The following is a 21,501-nucleotide window of genomic DNA, read 5'->3' as shown; positions in this document are numbered from 1 at the left end:
AACCATAATGTGATCCGTTATTCTTTCCACAGCCAGCACTCGTTGGCGCCGTATGCCTGTAGAGTATGCCTCCACCTCAGAGGACGAGTATGGCTCCAACCGCCATCTGTCCAAACAGGGCCAGGCACGGCCAGTTCAATCCACACGGGTGGCCCAGCTAGGAGGCTCAGGGCCAATTGCAACTAATTCTGCAGATCTAAAGCCACCTTCTAGGGATCAGGAGGAATATATGAGAGACTGGACAGCACACAGTGAGGAGATAGCCAGGTAGGTAGATGGAGTTTGAAAACTTAGGTTGAAGTATACTGATGTCATATTTGAAGGCGTGACCAGCTTTTTTTTCATAAGCCAATAAGGATAGTACAAAGGATTTATCCCATTTTGGGAAAATATACCTTTTGATATTGGTCATGCACTCGTTAGTAGGACGGAGGTACAATATGTCATGCTCTCAAAAGGTTAAATGCCAAGAAATCACCAATTACATCTGAACTCATCGCAGAACATTTGAAGGATATTTTCAATCTAACAATAACAAATTTTTATGACACCCAGCATTTGGTAGACGGCATATGCCATTTATGTCACTTAAGATGATAACATTGTTTTTTCTTTTTATTGATCAGCTTCATTTGCAATCAACCGTAATTGTCATTCAGAAAAAAATATTTAGCTTTACCTTGTACTCAATTCCGGTAGGGCTAAAGTAATGTGTTTTCCAAAATCAAGGAATATGGGTGATGTTTGTCAGATTGTAATCCCAAAGGATAAATGGAGTTTCTAATGGCAAATACGCAAATAATATTGAGAAAAACCATAGACTCCATAATATATTGACGGGACCGATTAATAGGGGGCCTATCTCTGTCAAAGCTGACTGAGTGGAAACACAGACAAAGAGCTTTTTCAGTTGAAAAATCTTGTGAATAAATGCTTAAATCCCTGAATTCTTTATAAATATGGACGTAAAACAGTCTCGATTCTTTGTCAAAAGAGCAAAGAACCGGGCAGTTAGCATTTATTTTACGTAAATGTGTCAAATGTCCTCCTGGTCTTTAAGCCACTGTAACGCCGCTTTATTACCACAAAGAGCTTTTTACGTTGAAAATTCTTGTGAATAAATTCGTAAATCACTGAATTCTTTATAGATATGAACGTAAAACAGTCTGGAATCTTGGTTAAAAGCAAAAAAAACGGACAGTTAGCATTTATTTTACGTAAATATGGCAAATTATGATGCCAATGCCGTAGCAGTTCATTTCTCCCATTGATTTTTTTTTCACGTTTCAATATGCATGCATGGTACGTGTCAGGGAAGCTCAAGTTTCAACTCCAAGACAAGTGTTACCTCGATATCTCGATTAGAGAAATGAATACGACCCCAACCATGGATTGCTTTGCTTCGAAGGCTTTATGAACAAGAGCTCTCGGGTACAAAATGATGTGACCCAGCCAGGAGCTGTAATCACCCAGAAGTACGAAGAAGTACAATAGAGGTTGGACATTTATACTGTTGAAAGGGCGGTGCCGAAGCCCACCGTGAAACGAAACTTAACTAAGAAATGAAACTCATCTTCTCACAAACCTGGGTATTTTTCCATACAAAAACATCCTTGAGCTGAGACCTTGAGCACTGGTCCTGGCTAGAACGATGATAAGAAACCACAGTCCTCCCTTGTATTCATTCAGGGCATATTGAAAAACATGGGAACATAACAGTCCATATTTGGGCATATTGTGATACAGTCTACAATTGTCAAGGCCATGGGAAAGCACACTCAAACAGATTAACAATGACGCTCTATGCTACAATGTTCTCATGCAAGCATAACAAAAGCATACAAAATATAATGTATAATGGTTGTGTTTTAAGCATGAATAAAATTCTCTCACAGCACGGAAAATATAATAATTACCTTGAATCCTTGAACCAATCAATCCTGAGACAATTATTCCTGTATGCGGTACAGCTTTCGTACTTTTTCAACCTAAATCCGGCGTTGGATCGCTGCATGTGTTGAATAACTGCGACCGACTGCGAATAACTGAAGCGGAGTGTGGGATGACGGCCCACTACTTGAAGGCGTGGCGTAGTGTCTGTGAAATGTGTCCCGTAAATATAATTGTGAAGTCTATGGAAAAACATAAATCTGTCAAACAACATTTTTTCGTCGTACAATTCCCCGTAAATGTGTTTTCACTATGAAATAAAATTGTTGGATTTGAAATTAATATTTGGTATTCATTTGCTCAACAGGATTAGCCAGGACCTTGCCAAAGACCTCGCAATGCTTGCAAGAGAGATTCATGATGTAGCTGGAGAGATTGACTCAGTGAGCCCTGCAACCACTGACCCTGGAGTCATGGTATTTTTCAAATATTTGACAGTTTGGCAGAACATTGATGAGCAAAACTGTTTTAGTTTTGAACCGACACAAAACAATACTTTTAAATATTTGCAATGAGCTAAATTAATATTCTGTTATAGTTGGAGGAATGTGATGACAGCTTGGACCTTGGAGGCCCCTCCACAGATCATAGCAGTGCTATGGAAGCAAATGGAAAGTCAATTGAAATGAGACCTAGGACCTCCAGTTCACAGGGATCTCGCTCTATTCGACGACAAACCTGGAACAGAGATGAGGTGAGTCTCTCTTTCAATTTTAGAACCTAGTTCATTATAGTGTGCATCAGCTTTAGTAAAACATTGATGCAGTGCTGAAATGCATTTTGTTTTCAAGACTACAATTGCAAATTGTAATCAATTATGTATAAATAAATAGCACTACCATTCATGCTGTTAGATACAGGGACCACTAGAGAGTGCTCAACAAATAGTACATGCAAATGTTTTTTGTTTTTTCCCCAACCAAAGGGAGGCCAGCCATTTGCCAAGCACTGTAGTGAAAAAAATAATGCATAGATTGTCTTTCTGTTTTATTATTACTGTCTACAATATCTCAAGTAGAATGATTAATAATGTTTTATAACTAGAGTAGTGGCAGTAGTAATATATTGCAGCTTAAAAACATGTTTTCATCTACCAGGTAATTCTAGACAGTTTACTCATACCATCTGTGAATCAGCTCTCAAAGAGAATACGACAATCTGTCGACAAAACAGCAGGCAAAATCAGGTGAGCATCACACTGCACCACAATAAGCACTCACTTATGTTGACTTATGTTTAAGGTATTGTATTATTTTTCTGTTACATATTATCCTGAAAAAAAAAAAAATTGCAAGCGCGTAATGAAATCTTGAAGGCTATTTTTTGGGTTTTTCCTTTGATTGTCTTTCTTATTTGCTGAAACTAGGCCGGCAAATCCAATACGAGTGACCCATCACAGGCAGACGCCAACAGCCAGTGGGAAAAAAATGCTTGTTATCTCACACTGAGTGACAACTCACAATCTTTATCCTATATCATATTTAATAAATGAATAAAATATTACAGTAATTTTCGCACTATAAGGTGCACCTGCTCAGCCTTCGCCGTGTACAGACGCACTCTGAGCTCCTGAAGCACTCTTTTATCTTAACCAATAAGCGCTCAGGGTCAGCAAGCTCGACTCCCAGTATGGCTCCAAAGAATTTTAAACCTGGAGACTTGGATGAAATAAAATCCTCCATACAGAAGTTGGAGGTCTCCTTGACTGGCTTGATTCAAAACCAAAATCATGAAATCGTCAGAGAGCTCCAGTTAATTCGCGCTGAAAACTAGAAACTCAAGCAGCCGGTCGAGGAAAGAGATGTTCGCATCAAGAGGCTGGAAATTTTGGCTGACGAATTCAACCAGTGCCGACGCGCAAATGAGCTCATCATTTCTGGATTACAACTGACGCCTGGCCCAGGGGACACAGTGGCGCAACTGGCAATTGCTAAGCTGAAAGAGTATGGAATAAACATGGAACCGCTGGACATCCGTCACTGCCTTCTGCTCCCATCTGGGGGGAGAGGACTGGCAACGGTGCTCATGAAGCTGGCAGACCACAAGACCAAGACTGCCCTGCTTAACCAGCGCCGCCACCTGAAAGGGTCGAAGATTTTTTTGAATGACAACTTGACTCGCCGAAATGCCGAAATTGCAAGAAAAGCACGTCAACTCAAGAAAGCAGGGAAAATAGCCAACACCTGGGTCTTGGATTGCAGGATCCTTGTCAAGACGCAAGATATGAAGATTAAAGCTATTACGAGTCTTGACCAGCTGACCACAATAGCTGGATAACTGTAAATACTACACAGCCGACCAGTATAACAACTCGTGGATGTGGACGGTAAGCTGAAACTTATCAACGGCAGGAGTCTCTACAAGAATCTTGAACACATTAAGGATTATCTACTAAAGACAACAAAGGCTCTGACTTTAATTTGCACGGATATAACATGACACAAATGTATCGGGCATCTAAGGGGGGAGGGGGTGTTGCAATTATGATTGACAATCTCCTGGAATGTATTACAATTGAGCTCCTAATCCCCAATTGTAAAAACATAATTATCTGCTGTGTCTACCGAGCTCCTGATTCAAATGTCTAGTTTACTGAGTATAAGGAAAAGATACTGTATAAAACGAATAATAAGCATGTTTTCGTTGTGGAGACATTAATCTTGGGATAAAATATGTACAGCATGTTGTTTGATTTTCTCATACATTCATGTCTGATGAAACTGTTACAGGGACCTTGTGTGCGCCAATTGTTGCCACCATGTACACCTCAGCAATGTATCCTTTTAAGAGACTTATAAGAAAAGCATTTTGAGTAGGGATGGGTGATACCAATGATTTTAGATTTGATCCGATACCAAGTAATACCAGGGCCAAATATTGCAATCCCGATCCAATATCGATACCGGAAGTACATATTTATATATATACAGTATATATTATATATACAACCCTGCAGTTCTCAGCCATTCTGATGATATCTAATGTACAACTACAGCAAGCACTCAAAAACTATTAAAAGTCTCTGTGTCAAATATGGATTGCAATGGATAAACTGCTGCTTTTAATAACTAGCAAAGCAGTGTCCCTACAAACTCACAAACCAATCCATCATCAACAAAATCTGATTAATCAGTCTCACTCTAACCATGACCCTTAAATTCATATGCACAAACTATTTCCCTGCTACACGTTGTATTTGATCAAATTTTAATCTACCTAAGTCAAATATTTTTGATCTAATTAAAGAACGAATTAATAGTAGCATGTTACCGCCCTCTAATGGTAGATCATTAAAAACAAATCCAATAAATAGCACTTTCCGTTTTTGAATTTTATTTTACTAACACAATTTTCAAAGATTTTGAAATAATTAAAACAGACCTTTAACAAAATAAAAGTAAATAGGAACAAAACATAAGAAATCAAGCATTTAATTGTTTGTAAAATAAAACAATATGGAAATTTTAAAATGTTAAGTAATAATTTATACAGTATATTTCTTTTAATACCAAACTTGCTTGCTCGTAGTTCACTTGACTATCCTATAAAATGGAGAGTCACATTTAGGTTACAGTAATACTTCACCGTTAAATATGCCATTATGGTCATTTTACCTTTTTTATATAATGCAGTATGAACTTTGCATTTCACAAATAAGATGTAGCTATAACTTTCCGTTACTAAGCATATTCAATAGTACTGCAAAGTTCTTTTTATGTAAGATGACAAAAACGCCTTATTTATCATTTCATATTGCACATCAGCCACTAATGCTTATTTCGTCTCTGATTATCTGTTAGCACCTCCATTACCTGGATAAGTCCTGCTTCTCGCAAACGCCACTTCTAAAGTACTTTGCTTTTGCTTCGGCGGCGTGGTCTTTTCTTTTCTCGTGTCCTCCTTGGCTTGAGCGGCACGTTTTTCATTTATTTCGTCGTGTGCTTCGGGATGCACGTTTCTTAAGTGTTTCGTGAGGTTTGTGGTATTAGGCACAAACTGTGCACTTAGCCTCATTGCTATTTATTAAAATGAAATATATCCAAACCAGACTTCTTTTACGATCCGTCGTCGATGCCGCAGCCATGCTACCAGGCTGGTAGAACCAGCTTCCAAATGTTTGTTAGTTGTGACTGTGTTGGTGCCTCGTGAGAGGGGCGGAGGAAAAGCATGTTGATCGACACAGGATAGGGACGTAAATGGGGGCGGGAGCAGACGCCGGTGCACTGCTTATGTGCGTGTAGAACGCGAAAGGGAAAAGTAGTACAAAAAGTGTGCACAAAAATATACCCAAAAAATAGACAAAGAAAATATAATATATCAATTCTAAATATCAATACTTTTACTTGGGGATCGATACCTAAAACTTAACGCGCTGGATCGAAATATCGATATTTTGGTATCGATCCGCCCATCCATAATTTTGAGTCACTACTCACACCAGCTGTGATAACATGTCACACACATAGCCACAACAAAATGTTCCACAGCAAACAGATGCAAAAATGTCAGGGACATGACAAAGTCATAACCGTGTACGCCCTGAAGTTAATCGAGCTGCTTGACTGGACGCTGAGTTACTAAACCCAGATTGTTGACTGTGTTATTTTACAGTTTTGATGTATGTTCCATGCCTGAATGTGCGTCTTTAGTTGTATGGGGGACGGGAAACTGATAAGCATATGCTTCATCCCGTCCGCCTTTGTCTTCTTCTTTGGTTCCTTCGGGCAAATCATATCACATTTTGTAATTGTCAATGATTGTCAATGATACCGATGATGATGACAAAATTCCATTCCATTCCATAAGCCGCTACCCATCAAATTTGGCACAAAAACGGCATTTGTTCATTTACAGATAAGCCGCACTGGTCTATAAACCGCAGCTGTCCTCACTGTATTATGAGATATTTACACCAAAAGATATTAACGGGCAACACTTTATTTGACAGTGGCATCAATACGACTGTCATAAGACCAAATGAACCACCATAAAGCTTTGAACCGATTGGCTGCCAAGTTCCATTGCTTCATTGCTTTGGCCATGACTGCTCCCTTGGGGGAGACAGCCAACCTCTGCTGCCACCTGCTGTCAACACTGTTGTTGTCCAACATGCCCCCTAGCATGCATTGCGCCGCTACATATGTAAATAACAATCAAAATTCTTGTTCTGTGCTAATTATTTCTGCAGTTACTGTTCCAGTTCTTTCATTAATTGCTAGCTATGGTATTTGGTAATACTTTATTTCACATTGGCGCCATATGACTGTCATTAGACAATCAGAATTATGACATGACACTGTCATGAGCATTTATGAACGTTTATAACATTTCATTTAGTGTTCTGGCAATTATTTCACTTTTGAATGGACGTAAAAGATCCAAGCTTGACATAAATGGAAATAGTGACATAATTTGCCAGATGACAATGACATAAGCATTCAGTAATGCCCCATGATAGTGTCATATCATAATTATGACTGACTTATGACAGTGTTATGAAGCCGCTGTCAAATAAAGTGTTACCTATTTACCAAAATAAATCAACAAATATGCCGCACTGGACTATAAGACGCAGGATTCAATATGAAGGAAAAAAGTAGCAGCATTTAGTCCAAAAATTACGGTATTATTAATATTATAAAATCCTCAAAGGTGGAGAGCTAAATTTAAGATAACTGTGTGTACAGGTATTTTGATTTCATACATATTTTACTGTTTCTCGATCTGTAGGATTCTTTTCAAAGATAAAGACCGTAAATGGGAAGAGATTGAGAGCAAACTTCAGGCAGAGCATGACTCCTTGCTGTTAAAGAGCTCCAACAAGGTGAGAATCCTATCGGCTCAAAATTTATTATATATACGTATTACAATTGAAAATGATTTTTTTTTTTTTTTTTTTAATCATTTGCGCGTTTTTATTTGTTCAATACTGTAGGCTATTATTCATTTAAATCGAATTTAGTTCCGGGTGGGTTAAAGGGAAAAAATTGTGTCCACTATTGTTCAGGTGGTATACACTAGAAAACCCAAATCCCAGATAGTTTAATTTTATTGTACAGTAAGTTGTCCGGTTATTATAGGATTCACACAAAATATAAAAAGTATTAACTTTAGTAATTCAGTATGGCTATGGTAATGGGATACATTGCTTATAATCTGTTTACAGCAGTAATCCAGTTGCTTTTCACTGAATGGGAATTAATGCCATTCAGTAGAAAGAATATTTCTTGCAGTAGTAAACACAAAATATCGGATTAGTTTTGGCAGAAATCATAGAAATACATGACAGAATACATTTTGTGAGGGGAAGAGTTCTTTAGAATTCCGTGCTTAATTACTGTTTAGGTGACAAGAGGAAGAATTGATATCCAATGGTGCTGTAGAGTCTTACTCCTCAGAATGACAGCTTCACTTGACCACATGACCATTGGCCTCATGTGAACCACTGAGAAGCTGTGCTAGTCTGGCTGACAGTGAGAAGGCCGTAAGGAAAGCATGGATGAGTGTGCAGTTAAGCACAAATAGGGACATTCTCCTAAATATTTTCCTCTATTACAATGGGTGAGACTTAATCTTTACTTTGTTGTTGTTGTTTTTTCCCAGGAGATTTCCACTATCATTCAAGATCTTAAGAGAGTGGAAAGACAACTGCTTGGTATGGAGTTAGTGATTTTTTTTATTTTTATGAGAAAGAAAAGAATCAATTTGCTTCATTTTTAACAATGTGGTGTAGTTCGGTTTAGTATATAGTTTAAAGTTCATATCACATCACATTCGCATTCTTCCTCAATCTAGGAAGTCATACATTTTCATGGTGCGGGATTAAAAAAATTGAATTAAAAAATTGATCGCTTCCAACCACATCCAAGCGGTCCATTTCAATCAGGAGCATAAAATACAGCGTGTAATATGAAATAAACACGCTTTTTGCTGTCATAGGCACTTTAAAAGCTAAAGCAGGATCGCGTATTCTCTCTTGCCAAGATAAGAAAACAAATCTTGCCATGTTTCCAAACAAGCAAGATGGAGCGCTGCCTAGCTTGAGACACATCCTAAACTCCTATAGGAGGGAGAGGCGTAGCATATCTCACATGAGTGGCACTGCCACAATGAGAGCTGACGTACTCCACATACAATGTGAAAATGTCACGAATTGTGAACATATGACAGTCACGATGCAGCATTTTCATCTCGTAGACGTCTCATCAGCCAAAAACTGGCATTCATCCTGTTATGTTCTCGTTTCCTAAGCCACATTTTTAGTTAGTCGACGGTATATTTTCATTTTCGTCATTGTTGACGAAAACAATACTGCAGATGTCATATGTAACTTTATTGGGCCTTTTTTTGCAAGCGCGGAAAAAAAAAAGTTACATTTCAGTGTTTGTTATTGTTGTCCAGTCATTGATATGATGGTGGACCCGGATGGCACTCTGGATGCTCTGACCAGTCTGGGCCTTACCAGTCCTTTGACTGACCAGAAGAGTCCTGCAGCTCACCAGGCAGAATCGGCGCTTCCTTCTGGAACTGTGGTCTCTTCTACTGCACTGTCGGTCTCCAAGCGTGAAGTCACCCCTGGTGAATCACATGAACTGTCAGAGAGTTTACAGGTAGAACAAGTTCCAGGGTTCCAACAGACCAGTGGATAATTGACGACTAGTAAAGCATCTTATTAATGTGTCCATTATATCGGACTTTTTCCTGAAGCCCCCGGAAGTAAACATCCTTTTGGCATGATCTTTCAATATATTAATACATTTTGGACCCAGAAAAGTGAACTTGACCGGTCTTTAAGTTTACTATGGTTTACGTCATTATTCTGTTGGAGATGCGAGTAGTTTCCGTGTACAAATAACTTTGTTCACCATTATATGATCCAAGGTCATGTATGTGTTTTATAAACTTGTGTCTGCCGACCTGTCATTGTTATTTCAAATAAATTGTGTAACTTAATAAGAAAGGTGTGTGCGAAGGTGTCCAAAAAAATTGTGCGATAATCCATCTGAGTTGTTTTAGTGTCTGAAAAGAACTGGGATGTACTGTATTTACCTTATAATTGTTTCTTACTGTCAAATCCAAAACTACTACAAGCCTTTTCCTTGTGAAAATGCCATGTGCAATCTGTGTACAATACAAAAATCAGAATAGCGCTGAGAAATATGTATGTTCGGCTCCTTTAAGTATTTTGTCACAAGTGCCCTAAATGAAGCAATCTTTACAGTAAAACAGCAGAAATGAGAGGAAGCTGATTGTGAAAATAGTTTCTTTGCACATTTTGAATCTGGAACATGTTAATATTGATGTCCAAAGGATCAGGTAATGCCCCTTATATTGTTACATTTATAGTGGTGTTTTAGTCAAAAATATGCAGGGTTGCACTCGCTATCTAAAAATGTTTGTTTTGTTTTTTACTTAAGTTTTGTGTTTGAACCAGCATAAACAGGGTCTACCTCCAAGTCCAGCAGTAGCATGCTGCAACGATGCAAAGGAGGGATGGACAGCGTATCATACTACCGTTTACACATGAATGTAACCCGATCAAATTTTACCTAACAAATTTCCTTTCTAAGAATAAGTGCATTTTGTGATCCGCACTAAGTTTACTTTGTTCATTGAGGATTTGAGTAAAATTGTTTTCCTTTCTAATAAAAATGCATGTTACGTCACATTTTTAACTGAACCTGAAGTGTACCTGTCATATTTTGTAACGCAAGCATACTACAATGTTACTTTGGGAGCTGAGCTTTTCATTTGCATCATTGATTTTGCTCTAGAGCAGGATGATCTAAATAGCTCTCAACGAGAGGGGAAAATGTAAAAGTCATTGCAAATTCGGAATCTTGCTTGGTCCTCACAGGCAACATCAATACTGCATGGAGCTGCTGTTTGAGGGTACACTTTATGGTAATTACGGAATGTATTTGCCTCCAGTGCTCCACATTTGAGGCAGACCAAGCAGCAATTGCTATATTGTGTTTCGTCTGCTGACGTGAATATCTTATAAGGAGGGGTGAAAGTGGGCCAGAATGGTCAGGAACGCAGTTCCAGTATAAGATTCAGGGCCAGAACGCAGTTCCGGTATAAGATTCAGGGCCGGAATGCTGTTCCGGTACACAGTGCTTTGATTCTGAAAATATGACGGCAACTGTCATAACACTATGTAAAAAAATTTTTTTTTTTAATGCTAAGCTGCCACACATGCATTTCATCTCCAAGAAGAAAACAATCTACCAACATCAGATTTACATACACAAGTGTTAACAACAAGCATGATAAAGTGCTTGTGTGGTATAATCCGTTTCCACCAATATTTATTATTTATTTTATTCCACGGACGGCATGGAGGTTTCCCCAGCTGCTGCAGTTATCTGAGTCTGACGATGATGAGTCATGTCAATGTGCGAATACACGTAGCAAAGCAAAACGCCTGAACTCATTTATCCGTTCAATTGGCTGTCATACTGAAATGTGATCAGCAGAGATAGTTAGCTCTGATTGGTTCAAATGTGCATAATTTCTGGAACAGCAAGAAAAAGGTTGTTGAATTGATGCGACAAAAAAGGGCAATGCAACATGAAATTGGATCAAATCTTTAAGAGCAACAAAAGAGTTGAGGAGGCTCAGTCATCATATTTACTTTTATTTTCTTCTGATAGGGAGGTTCAGAACATCTTAGCTGTCAATGTGTACTTTGGACTTAAATTTATTCATTTATGTTAGGCTACTTATTCATTTCCTTTGTTCATTTATGTTAGGCTACTTATTCATTTCCTTATGATTTAAAAAAGTCAATGTTTGTGCGATCTTCAAAATATATTCCATTTCACTCTGCATTTGTACTTATTTTTCTGAATGTATGTTACTTATATCTGTTATTTAAAAAAAAAAAATAAACAAAAAGTAAATGTTTACATTAACTTCAATTTTAATATACATCCATGTTCTTAAATAGTTAAAATTAAAATTTGACATATGCTTTGTAAGGAAATGAGGGAAAATAAAAATTAGCAGATGGAGGTTGGGGTTATTGCTGTTTTTGTTAACTTTTATTTTGCAAATCATTGAAAAAAGCAATTGAAAAAAAATTTTTTTTTGAATGAAAATCAGTTTTTGTATGTCTTACAGCAATAACTGTGCTAAAACCGTTTTCTTTGCATTTCAGTAGTTTAAGAGGCTTGACCCCTCCCTACCCAACCATAAAAATGAAAGAAAGAAATTAATAAGTAAATAAAATTTCTGGCTCCGTGGTGCCCTTCACGTCGGGGAGTTCCGGCAAGAAATTCTAGCCACTTTCACCCCTGCTTATAAGTAATATTAACCTAAAGGAAATCTAAACTCACCAGATTTTGTTGTGGCCACGCAAACATATCTAATACTTCCACATAAATAGTTTTGTGACATTTAAGCCATACCCCTTCAATTTCATGTCATTCTAATATTTTTGACACAACTCGCATTTAACTTCTTACAAACATTGAGTGTTTTTAAAACCTCTTGATTGCTTAACTTAGGCCTTATCCACACTTAGCAGGGTATTTCACGAAAGGAATGCATTTTTCTACAGTTTGGCCAACCATCCACATGCAAATGCACAGTTTGATCATCAAAACCAAATAAAAATGAAGATTCGCAAATTCTGCATTTGATGCGTCTGCGTGTGTACATCAATAACTAGAGATTTACATTTTTATGTTCGTCTGCGACGAAATACTGTATGTTCAGAAGTCATGCATGCGAGCTGTTAGTGTGTTTGAGTTCACAGGGGTTTTGACCATGCATCTGAACTAGGTGTTGTTTTTCTTGCTTGTTTCTAAAAGGCCTGACACTACACCACATTCAAGAACACAGACCAATGTGAAGAACAGAGCTATTATTATTGCTCTTCCACGTCCAAGGCATGTTCTCATTTCAGGCCACCAATGCCGTATTAGCGTCGTCTGCAGATTTGTCACTGCTTCACTGTGTTCAACTATTTGTTGGAAGTTTGGAATAAAGACATGAAACACAATGGCTCGCTTGCTATTTCCCATCCTGGTGATGTGCACGTAGATTCTTTTTCCTGACGGGGGGGGGGGGGGGATACTCCTTTTTAAAAAGGCCTCCTATGTGGGCACAAGGCAAGTTTACCGGTTTTTGTAACCTTGAGACTTAGATTTAGCAATTCCTCTATATTGGGTCTGTCAATTTTCACCGACATTGCTTTTGTTTGAGTAATAGCAGTGGCACGTCTTCAAAACAACAAATTGCTAGGCCATAAAAATGAAGTACAACACGTCCAAACTAAATATTTCTGTTCATATTCTGGTCATCTTTTGTTTTTTCCAAGTTAGATTTTCTGCTACACATGGGATTGGACACACTTGACCAAACTGGAAATATGCAATGTAAAGCAAAACAAATTTAAAATAAATAATGCTCAAGTTCTTTTTTCGAATCAAGATAATATTGCAGTGACAAACTGTGATCGACTGGCCACCAGTTCAGGGTGTACCCTAAGTCCTGCCCATAGTTAGCTGGGATAGGCTCCAGCACCCCCCCCCCCCCCCCCACCCACCCTCATTACGATAAGCGGTAAGGGAGACGAATGAATGAAGGCGTACATGAACACAAAGCTTAACATACAGTATGTATGAAAGGTAAATGTTTCAAGTAGGAAGATGACACAAGTTTGTCACTGTTGTAATTTCAAAATCATTTCATAATGGGAAACAAATAGTTTATTGTTTTAGTGATTATTGACCACAAGCATACATCCAGATAAACAAAAATCGTGTTTTAAATTCTAGAACCAAAGAAAAGCGCCTTTACAGTCCTCACAATCTAAGAGATTTTGTACAAGAGATTTTTTTGCTTGGATGACTAAATGTTTTTCTCTCACAACCTCAAGGTTACTGCTTTGATTCCCACATCTCCCCTTGACGAAAAGCGCCCTTGAGCATTGAACCCACAAGTGTGTCTGTTGCTGCTTCATAAGTGCGTGAATAAGAGTTTAACTTGCTTTCCGTGGCACCTTAGAGCATAATCATAAATAATTATGGACACAGATGTTCTAAAAAGGCTTTAAGGTACATTGAATGTAAAAATCCCTAATTCTGATGAGGTTTAGGAATTGTGTAAAATGTAAAGAAAAACAGATTACAATGATTTGGACATGCTTTCCAACATAGATTCAATTTAATACATGACATGACATGATGATTCATTCAATATAATGTAAAAATAAATAAATAAATCATTTCAACCAATTTATTTGAATTTTCAAGTTGTGATGGAAAATTTACCGTAATTCTATTGCCCAAAAATATTAAGTAAACTGGACTTTGAAAAAGTAATTGAATTAATAAAGTCAGATTAAGACTTATAGCAAGGTAAGGTTTTTTGAATTTATTTATTTTCCCTGTTTAGGCGAGAACGGTTCAGCTGCAGCCTGCGAAACTCGCAAGCCGCACCCAATGCTTTCAACGATCAATCAAATCAAGCTTCGCCAACCATGCCCCATACTTCCAACGACCAATCAAATCAAGCTTCGCCAACCGAGGCCATTGCTTTCACAAATGTTCATTAACCGCCAACCATGTCCCCTGCTTTTAAGGAGCCTAACTCTCACCCTAACCTTAAACCTCAAACCCATGGGTGTCAGTAGACCTAATACAATACTGGAGCACAGCGAGCCACTGGCAAGCGAGCGAAAAATTTTTAGCACTTATCCATCATAAAAAGTGAGAAATAGTGCTTTAAACTTTATATAATCAAACCAAAATTCATGCTTTTGTAAAAAAGTGACTTTTTTTGTGCTTCAGCCATCAGTATTCAAAATAAAAATTGGGACATCCCTTGCTGATAGTCATTTCACCTTTGCTCATGCTCATTAACTTCCATCTCTCCTTCACCTCTTCCTGCACTCTGCTGCTCCACTTTGTTGGACGGAAATGCGGATATATCAGTGTAACTGTTATGCAGTTAATTAAGGTTTCTCAACAGGTAGGTTGTGACCTAAAAATGGTTTATGTTGCCTAGGTGGGTTACCTAGCTTACCTCTCTCATTCCTCCTTACTGATTTATCCTTGCTGCTAGCAATTAACTTTCTAATATCTACATGCAAGCGTAATGTTGTTTGAGTCAAATACAAATAAAAAGATAATACATTTCGTTACAGATTACAGGGACTGCAGTAGCAAATAAAATGCTTGTAAAACAGCTGGAAATTAAGATGAGCACACAGACAAAATTGTTATGGGTGATATCCCAAAGATAGGCAATTAATTCATACGGATCGGTTCTATTAATTTTGGTCATATAAACACATACAGTGTGGAGAACAAGTATTTGATACACTGCCGATTTTGCTGGTTTTCCCACTTGCAAGCCATGTAGAGGTCTGTAATTTGTATCATAAGTTCTCTTCAACTGTGAGGGACGGAATGTAATACAAAAATCCAGAAAATCACATTGTATAATTTTTAAATAATAAATTTGTATTTAACTGCATGAAATTAGTATTTGATACATTACCAACTAGTAAATATTTCGGCTCTTAGTTCTTTTTTAAGAACCCCTCCTGTTCTCCACTAATTACCGGAAGTAACTGAACCTGTTTGAATTTGTTACCTGCACAAAAGACACCTGTTCACATGCTCAAACAAAAAAAGTCCAACCTCTCCACAATGGCCAAGACCAAAGAGCTAGGTAAGGACATCAGGGATAAAATAATAGACCTGCACAAGGCTGGGATGGGCTACAGGAAAATAAGCAAGCAGCTTGGTGAGAAGGTAACAACTGTTGGAGCGATTATTAGAAAATGGAAGAAGTTCAAGTTGACAGTCAATCTACCTCGTTGTGGGGCTCCATGCAAGATCTCACCTAGTGGGGCATCACTGATCGTGAGGAAGGTGAGGGATCAGCCCAGAACTACACGGCAGGACCTGGTCAATGACCTGAAGAGAGCTGGAACCACAGTCTCGAAGAAAACCATCGGAAACATATTACGCCGTCATGGATTAAAATCCTACAGCGCACGCAAGGTCCCGCTGCTGAAGCCAGTACATGTCCAGACACGTCTGAAGTTTGCCACTGAACATCTGGATGATCCAGAGGAGCAATGGGCGAAGGTCATGTGGTCGGATGAGACCAAAATTGAACTTTTTGGCCTAAACTCGGCTCGTCGTGTTTGGAGGAAAAAGAAGGATGAGTACAACCCCAAGAACACCATCCCAACCGTGAAACATGGAGGAGGAAACATCATTTTATGGGGCTGCTTCTCTGCCAAGGGTACACGACGATTGCACCGTATTGAGGGGAGGATGGATGGAGCTATGTATCGCCAGATCATGGCTGACAACCTCCTTCCTTCAGTGAGAGCCCTGAAGATGAGTCGTGGTTGGGTCTTCCAGCATGACAACGATCCAAAGCACACAGCCAAGGCAACTAAAGAGTGGCTCCGTAAGGAGCATCTTAAAGTCCTGGCGTGGCCTAGCCAGTCACCAGATCTGAACCCGATAAAAAATCTATGGAGGGAGCTGAAAGTCCGTGTTGCCCGGCAGCAGCCCCGAAACCTGAAGGCTCTGGAGAAGATCTGCATGGAGGAGTGGGCCAAAATCCCTGCTGCAGTGTGTGCAAACCTTGTCAAGGACTACAGGAAGTGTTTGGTATCTGTAATAGCAAACAAAGGTTTCTGTACCAAATATTAAGTTCGATTTTTGTGATGTATCAAATACTTATTTCATGCAATTAAATGCAAATTTATTATTTAAAAATCATACACTGTGATTTTCTGTTTTTTTGTATTAGATTCCGTTCCTTACAGTTGAAGAGAACTTATGATACAAATTACAGACCTCTACGTGCTTTGCAAGTGGGAAAACCAGCAAAATCGGCAGTATATCAAATACTTGTTCTCCCCACTGTAGCAATAAATAGCATAAGTATCGATACAGTTCAAATACCACATATCATATTAACACACTATCAGACAAAGCTATTGAGGAAGTGCCTCTCACTCAATTTGCATTTAAAATTCATTGCATTCATAACAATGTAGCGAAAAGACGACAGCTAATCTGCTACTTCAGTTTGGGACCAGAGTAGGTTACAGTAGTTAACTGCCTGATACATAAAGAGCAAAGTTGAACCATTTAAATTCCCAATTCATGGGAATAGGCGACCAAACAAACATCAACAAAGATGTAAAAATGAACAAAAAGGATGGGCAGTTTATCTGGCACTAACCTGTAAAGCAGGTGGGAAGATTGAATTTGCACCGTCGGCTATATGATTGGCACATGCACCATAATATTGATGCTGTATTCATGTGTTGTTGGAATAATCACAAAAATTAAGTTTTATTACATGGTGTCTATAAAAAGCACCAAACAGTCACTTAACTTATGATGTATCACTGGAGCATTAAAATAGGCTAGTCTTCTTTGTAGCAACCATGGTTTTATCGCACATTACGACTTTACAACATATCAGAACGATTTTCCAACTTGGGAACTCACATCTACCGATACATATGAACTCAGCATATCTCCCGAAGGTGCTTCACGGAAGTGTCAACTCATATGCCGATCATAGCCAAAGTGCATAAATTACCATGTTAAAGAGCCATGTGCAGATTGTGTATATGAAGTGAATCAAGTAATACGACCATGTTAAAGAGGTGCATTGTGTAGATCAGGGGTCGGGAACCTATGAAGAAAAAGTTTCGTTATACTCTTTTGTGCGTTGCGCAAAACGGCGACGGTCACCGCTTATATGCTGGTGTTGAGCAGATGGGACTTTTGCGCCGTATGTTCACTTTTTTAATGCTCCGACAACACTCCCGCACTTCGCACTATATATCATCAAATAGCAACCTAGATGTGCTACGTTAGATCCCCCCAAGTCCCATGCCATTGGCTGCGTGAGCTCAGGGTGATCATGGGACACGTAGTCCGTATACTACAGCCGCGACTAGAAAGCCGGTTTGCAGTAATTTTAGTGGGAAAGTGGCAAACATACATGTCGTTGTGTCTGTCTGTCTATCTACAGTGTATCACAAAAGTGAGTACACCCCTCGCATTTTTGTTGGTAAGAAATACATATCATTGATTAGCAACAGCATAACTATGTTATTAAAAAGAATTTAGAGACCTATTGTACTTTTAAATTGTTATAGTGACACAAAATGCACACATTACTTATATTTTTAGTTTTAAACATATTTTATGGATCTCAAGCAATTACATTTAAAAAATATGTGGTGTTCATGACTCTCTTAGCCGAAAAGGTTCCCGACCCCTGGTGTAGATTATGCTATGTAGACTTAAAACACCAAAGTATATATATATATTTTTTTAAACTGTTGAAATTTAAACTGGTACACTGCAGATCAATACTCGGGCACATGCCCAAGTGCAATATGTCTGGTGACGCTCATGCTTAAACCCTAACCCCTTTTCTGTTTTCTGCATCATGGGTCGCAAAAGGCACCAGAAAGGGGCGTGTGAGGAGGCGAATGGAAGGAGAGTGCTGCAGGCCACAGCTCTACTTTGTTTTTGGCAGGAGGCATAATACACCCTGAACAAATCTCAAGGCACACATAGACCAACAACTAGAGATGTCCCGATCGATCGGCATCCGGGTCCGATCACGTCATTTTCAAAGTATCGGAATCGGCAAAAAAATACCGGACATGCCTTTTTTTAATATATATATATTTTTTAATTAAATCGTTTTCTAATTGTATGTGACGTCACAGACAAAATGTCTTACACTCATCCAGAATCTGTAGTTTTGCCTTAAAGTAGGGCTATCAAATTTATCGAGTTAACGGCGGTAATAACATTTAAATATTTAACGCATGCGCTGCACTACCCATTCATGCATTTTCACGTTCAATTTATAATGGCCCCATCTTACGTATTCATAGAGTTAAAAGGCAACATAAAATGAGTAGAGAGAATTTTGGCAGCCTTTGAAGCCTTTTTTTAATTAGCTAAAACCTTACAATCCCTCTCTCAACCATTAGAAATATCGTGGCAAGCAATGTGGGGAAGAAAGGTAGTAGTTGATCTTTTTCTCAACACCCTATGTTATTTCTCAACGCAGAGAAGATATATCAATTGGTACCACGACGCACAGTCATGGTTGCACTTCCCATCACGCATTTGGGCAGAAGTTAAATGGCAGCGGTATCATTTACTGAAAGTTCAACAAATACACTAGATGGCAGTATTTAGTCACAATATACAAAGTCACATTTATCCTTTAAGAATTACAAGTCTTTCTATCAGTGGATCCCTCTCACAAAAAGAATGTTAATAATGTAAATGCCATCTTGAGGATTTATTGTCATAATAAACAAATACAGTACTTATGTACTGTATGTTGAATGTATATATACGTCCGAGTTTTATTCATTTTTTTCTTAATGCATTGCCAAAATGTATATGATCGGGAAAAATTATTGGGAATGATTGGAATTGAATCGGGAGCAAAAAAAAAAAAAGCAATCGGATCGGGAAATATCGGGATCGGGGGATACTCAAACTAAAACGATCAGATCGGGAGCAAAAAAACATGATCGGAACAACTCTACCAACAACTTTTTACACTCACAGTCACACCTTGAGAATCTCAACCGATTCACAAGGGATGGTCGAGAATGAGGTAGGAAAACATAGTACCAGGACAAAACCCACGCATGCAGAGGAATAACATGCAACCTCTTCACAGGAAAGCTGCAGCTCTTGAACTTAGATATGTGATGCGGACGTGCTACTCAGTAAGCCATCGTGTCACCTGACTAGAACTTTTTGTTCAAACTAAACAAACATTCACTTCTTTTGATGTTGATGCTCTCAACACATTCCAAAAACTGGGACTCAGACTTGTTTACCATTGAGTTGTATCATCACCTTTTGATCTAACAACTCTCAATATTTTTTGATAGAGTTCTGTGTCTTGTTTTCCATCTCTTGTACCAGAACCTTTATGGAGCAATAAATTATGCAGACTGTCCTGAGGCTCTTTAATCAATCTCAGCAGGCATAGTTTGGCTCTCACTCTACGCTTGTTTATGAGGCAAAAGTTGCCTGGTAAATTTCATGCAGCTATTCAGTATTAGAGAAATTACATAGATGTCATAGCTGTACTTGTGTGCATTTCCATCAGACTCTGACATTATAATCAGATGTTTCTTTATCAGATTAAGCTCCACTTTCTGCAACAACAGCTCTCCTGTTGCATTTTCATCATGTCCAGAGACCGATATCCCGCCCCTCCCATCCTTTCAGTAGACCAATGAGACACACATACAAACACACGCACACAGACCCTCCCTAACAAGTCTGAGGGAGTGTGAGAAGGCGTTGGTGCTCTGGCCACAAACAGAGCACAGGGGAGTGCAGCAGAGTGCAAGTGAGATGGCTCTTAGAAAGAAAAAGAGCAATCGCAGCTCTAAATGACAGAAAAGAAGGACGTGTCAGCATCGCGCTGTTAGGTTCGCTTGAGTCAGACTCTCTATAACCCTCCAGGCAGCACAGAGAGAGACACAGAAGCCATCAATGGAACTGTCAAATTATCCAAGGTCGAGGGGGCACGAAGAGGCCCCCCCAGCCCTCCTGCCTGATCTGTCCCAAGTGAAAAACAGCAGCTTCAGTGCTTCCCAACAACAGGGTTACTCTGCAACCATCTTTCTGCGCCGGAAAGATAAACTAGAGAAGGTAAGGCAACGCGTCAAACTTTTTTCCTCACTTTTTTCCTTAAATTAACCAATGACTTCCCATCAAGTCACTCACTTTTCAGCTGCCTCTGGAAATGTGAACAACATGAACATTGGTTGGAATGACAACGGATAATGTAGTTGTATACGATTGTATAAATGTTCATGGTTGTAAATTTAGACAAACCATACAGCCAGTATTAAAGTGTAACATGGAAATCCAGTTTATTGAATGTTGTGCATCAAGTAGTCCATCACAGTCGAAACACAAGATGTGGCTGAGCTCTGTTGCCACAGATGAGTATTGATTACTACTTTCCTCATTGCTACCATACAGCCAGTGTGCGCACACACAACACAGGACCACCTATTTCAGACTGTCAGTTTTTATCCTCTAATAGTTCTAATTTATTATCTTTTATTTTCCTCATAAATTTGTTTCATGATTCCCATCAGAGGCGAATGAGATTCATTTGAGAATTTGAGAACACATGAAATGAGGGGGATTTTTCCAATGAACTGAAAGACGAGTGTGATAAACATTAGTCGTTATCATGAGTCCAATTCAATATTTGTCAAACTTTATTACATAGACAAGTTTCCTGAGCGAAATATGGGCGGCGCCATCTTGGAAAATGTCTGCTCCGACCTTCCGGTTTAGAAAGAACATCATGATTTGCGGTTGAAGTAAGCAGTGGGTTGACAAAGTTAAAAACTACAAAATCAAACCAGAGGATGCCACGGAATCTCCAAAAACGGATTCAGCACGACGTAGATGACACCCAGAGACGTTCTGTGCTATGCGTGAACTCTTATCACTTCGTTGATCATTCACGGACAAAATTCTA

At 38.8% G+C, this 21,501-nt stretch overlaps 2 protein-coding genes across 6 annotated transcripts in view; both read left to right on the top strand.

Moving 5' to 3' along the window:
* cep170ab (centrosomal protein 170Ab) overlaps positions 1-12,906 on the top strand; it is a 28,282-nt gene extending 15,376 nt beyond the window's left edge. For all 4 annotated transcript variants that reach the window (XM_057843986.1, XM_057843987.1, XM_057843984.1 and 1 more), the window contains exons 13-19: positions 33-267; positions 2,258-2,366; positions 2,489-2,644; positions 3,048-3,136; positions 7,681-7,774; positions 8,554-8,605; positions 9,352-12,906. In XM_057843986.1, coding sequence (XP_057699969.1) covers positions 33-267; positions 2,258-2,366; positions 2,489-2,644; positions 3,048-3,136; positions 7,681-7,774; positions 8,554-8,605; positions 9,352-9,599 — 983 coding nt within the window. In that variant the 3' untranslated portion in view covers positions 9,600-12,906. The remainder of the gene's footprint in view (positions 1-32; positions 268-2,257; positions 2,367-2,488; positions 2,645-3,047; positions 3,137-7,680; positions 7,775-8,553; positions 8,606-9,351) is intronic.
* Positions 12,907-20,295: 7,389 nt separating this feature from the next.
* Positions 20,296-21,501, top strand: part of pld5 (phospholipase D family member 5) — a 31,794-nt gene continuing 30,588 nt past the window's right edge. For both annotated transcript variants that reach the window (XM_057843993.1, XM_057843992.1), the window contains exon 1: positions 20,296-20,654. In XM_057843993.1, coding sequence (XP_057699976.1) covers positions 20,496-20,654 — 159 coding nt within the window. In that variant the 5' untranslated portion in view covers positions 20,296-20,495. The remainder of the gene's footprint in view (positions 20,655-21,501) is intronic.

Source organism: Corythoichthys intestinalis, chromosome 8 (genome assembly GCF_030265065.1).
Source record: "Corythoichthys intestinalis isolate RoL2023-P3 chromosome 8, ASM3026506v1, whole genome shotgun sequence".
Classification (NCBI taxonomy): domain Eukaryota; kingdom Metazoa; phylum Chordata; class Actinopteri; order Syngnathiformes; family Syngnathidae; genus Corythoichthys; species Corythoichthys intestinalis.
Note: the sequence above shows the minus strand (reverse complement) of the source record. Positions and strands in the feature narration are given on the sequence as shown.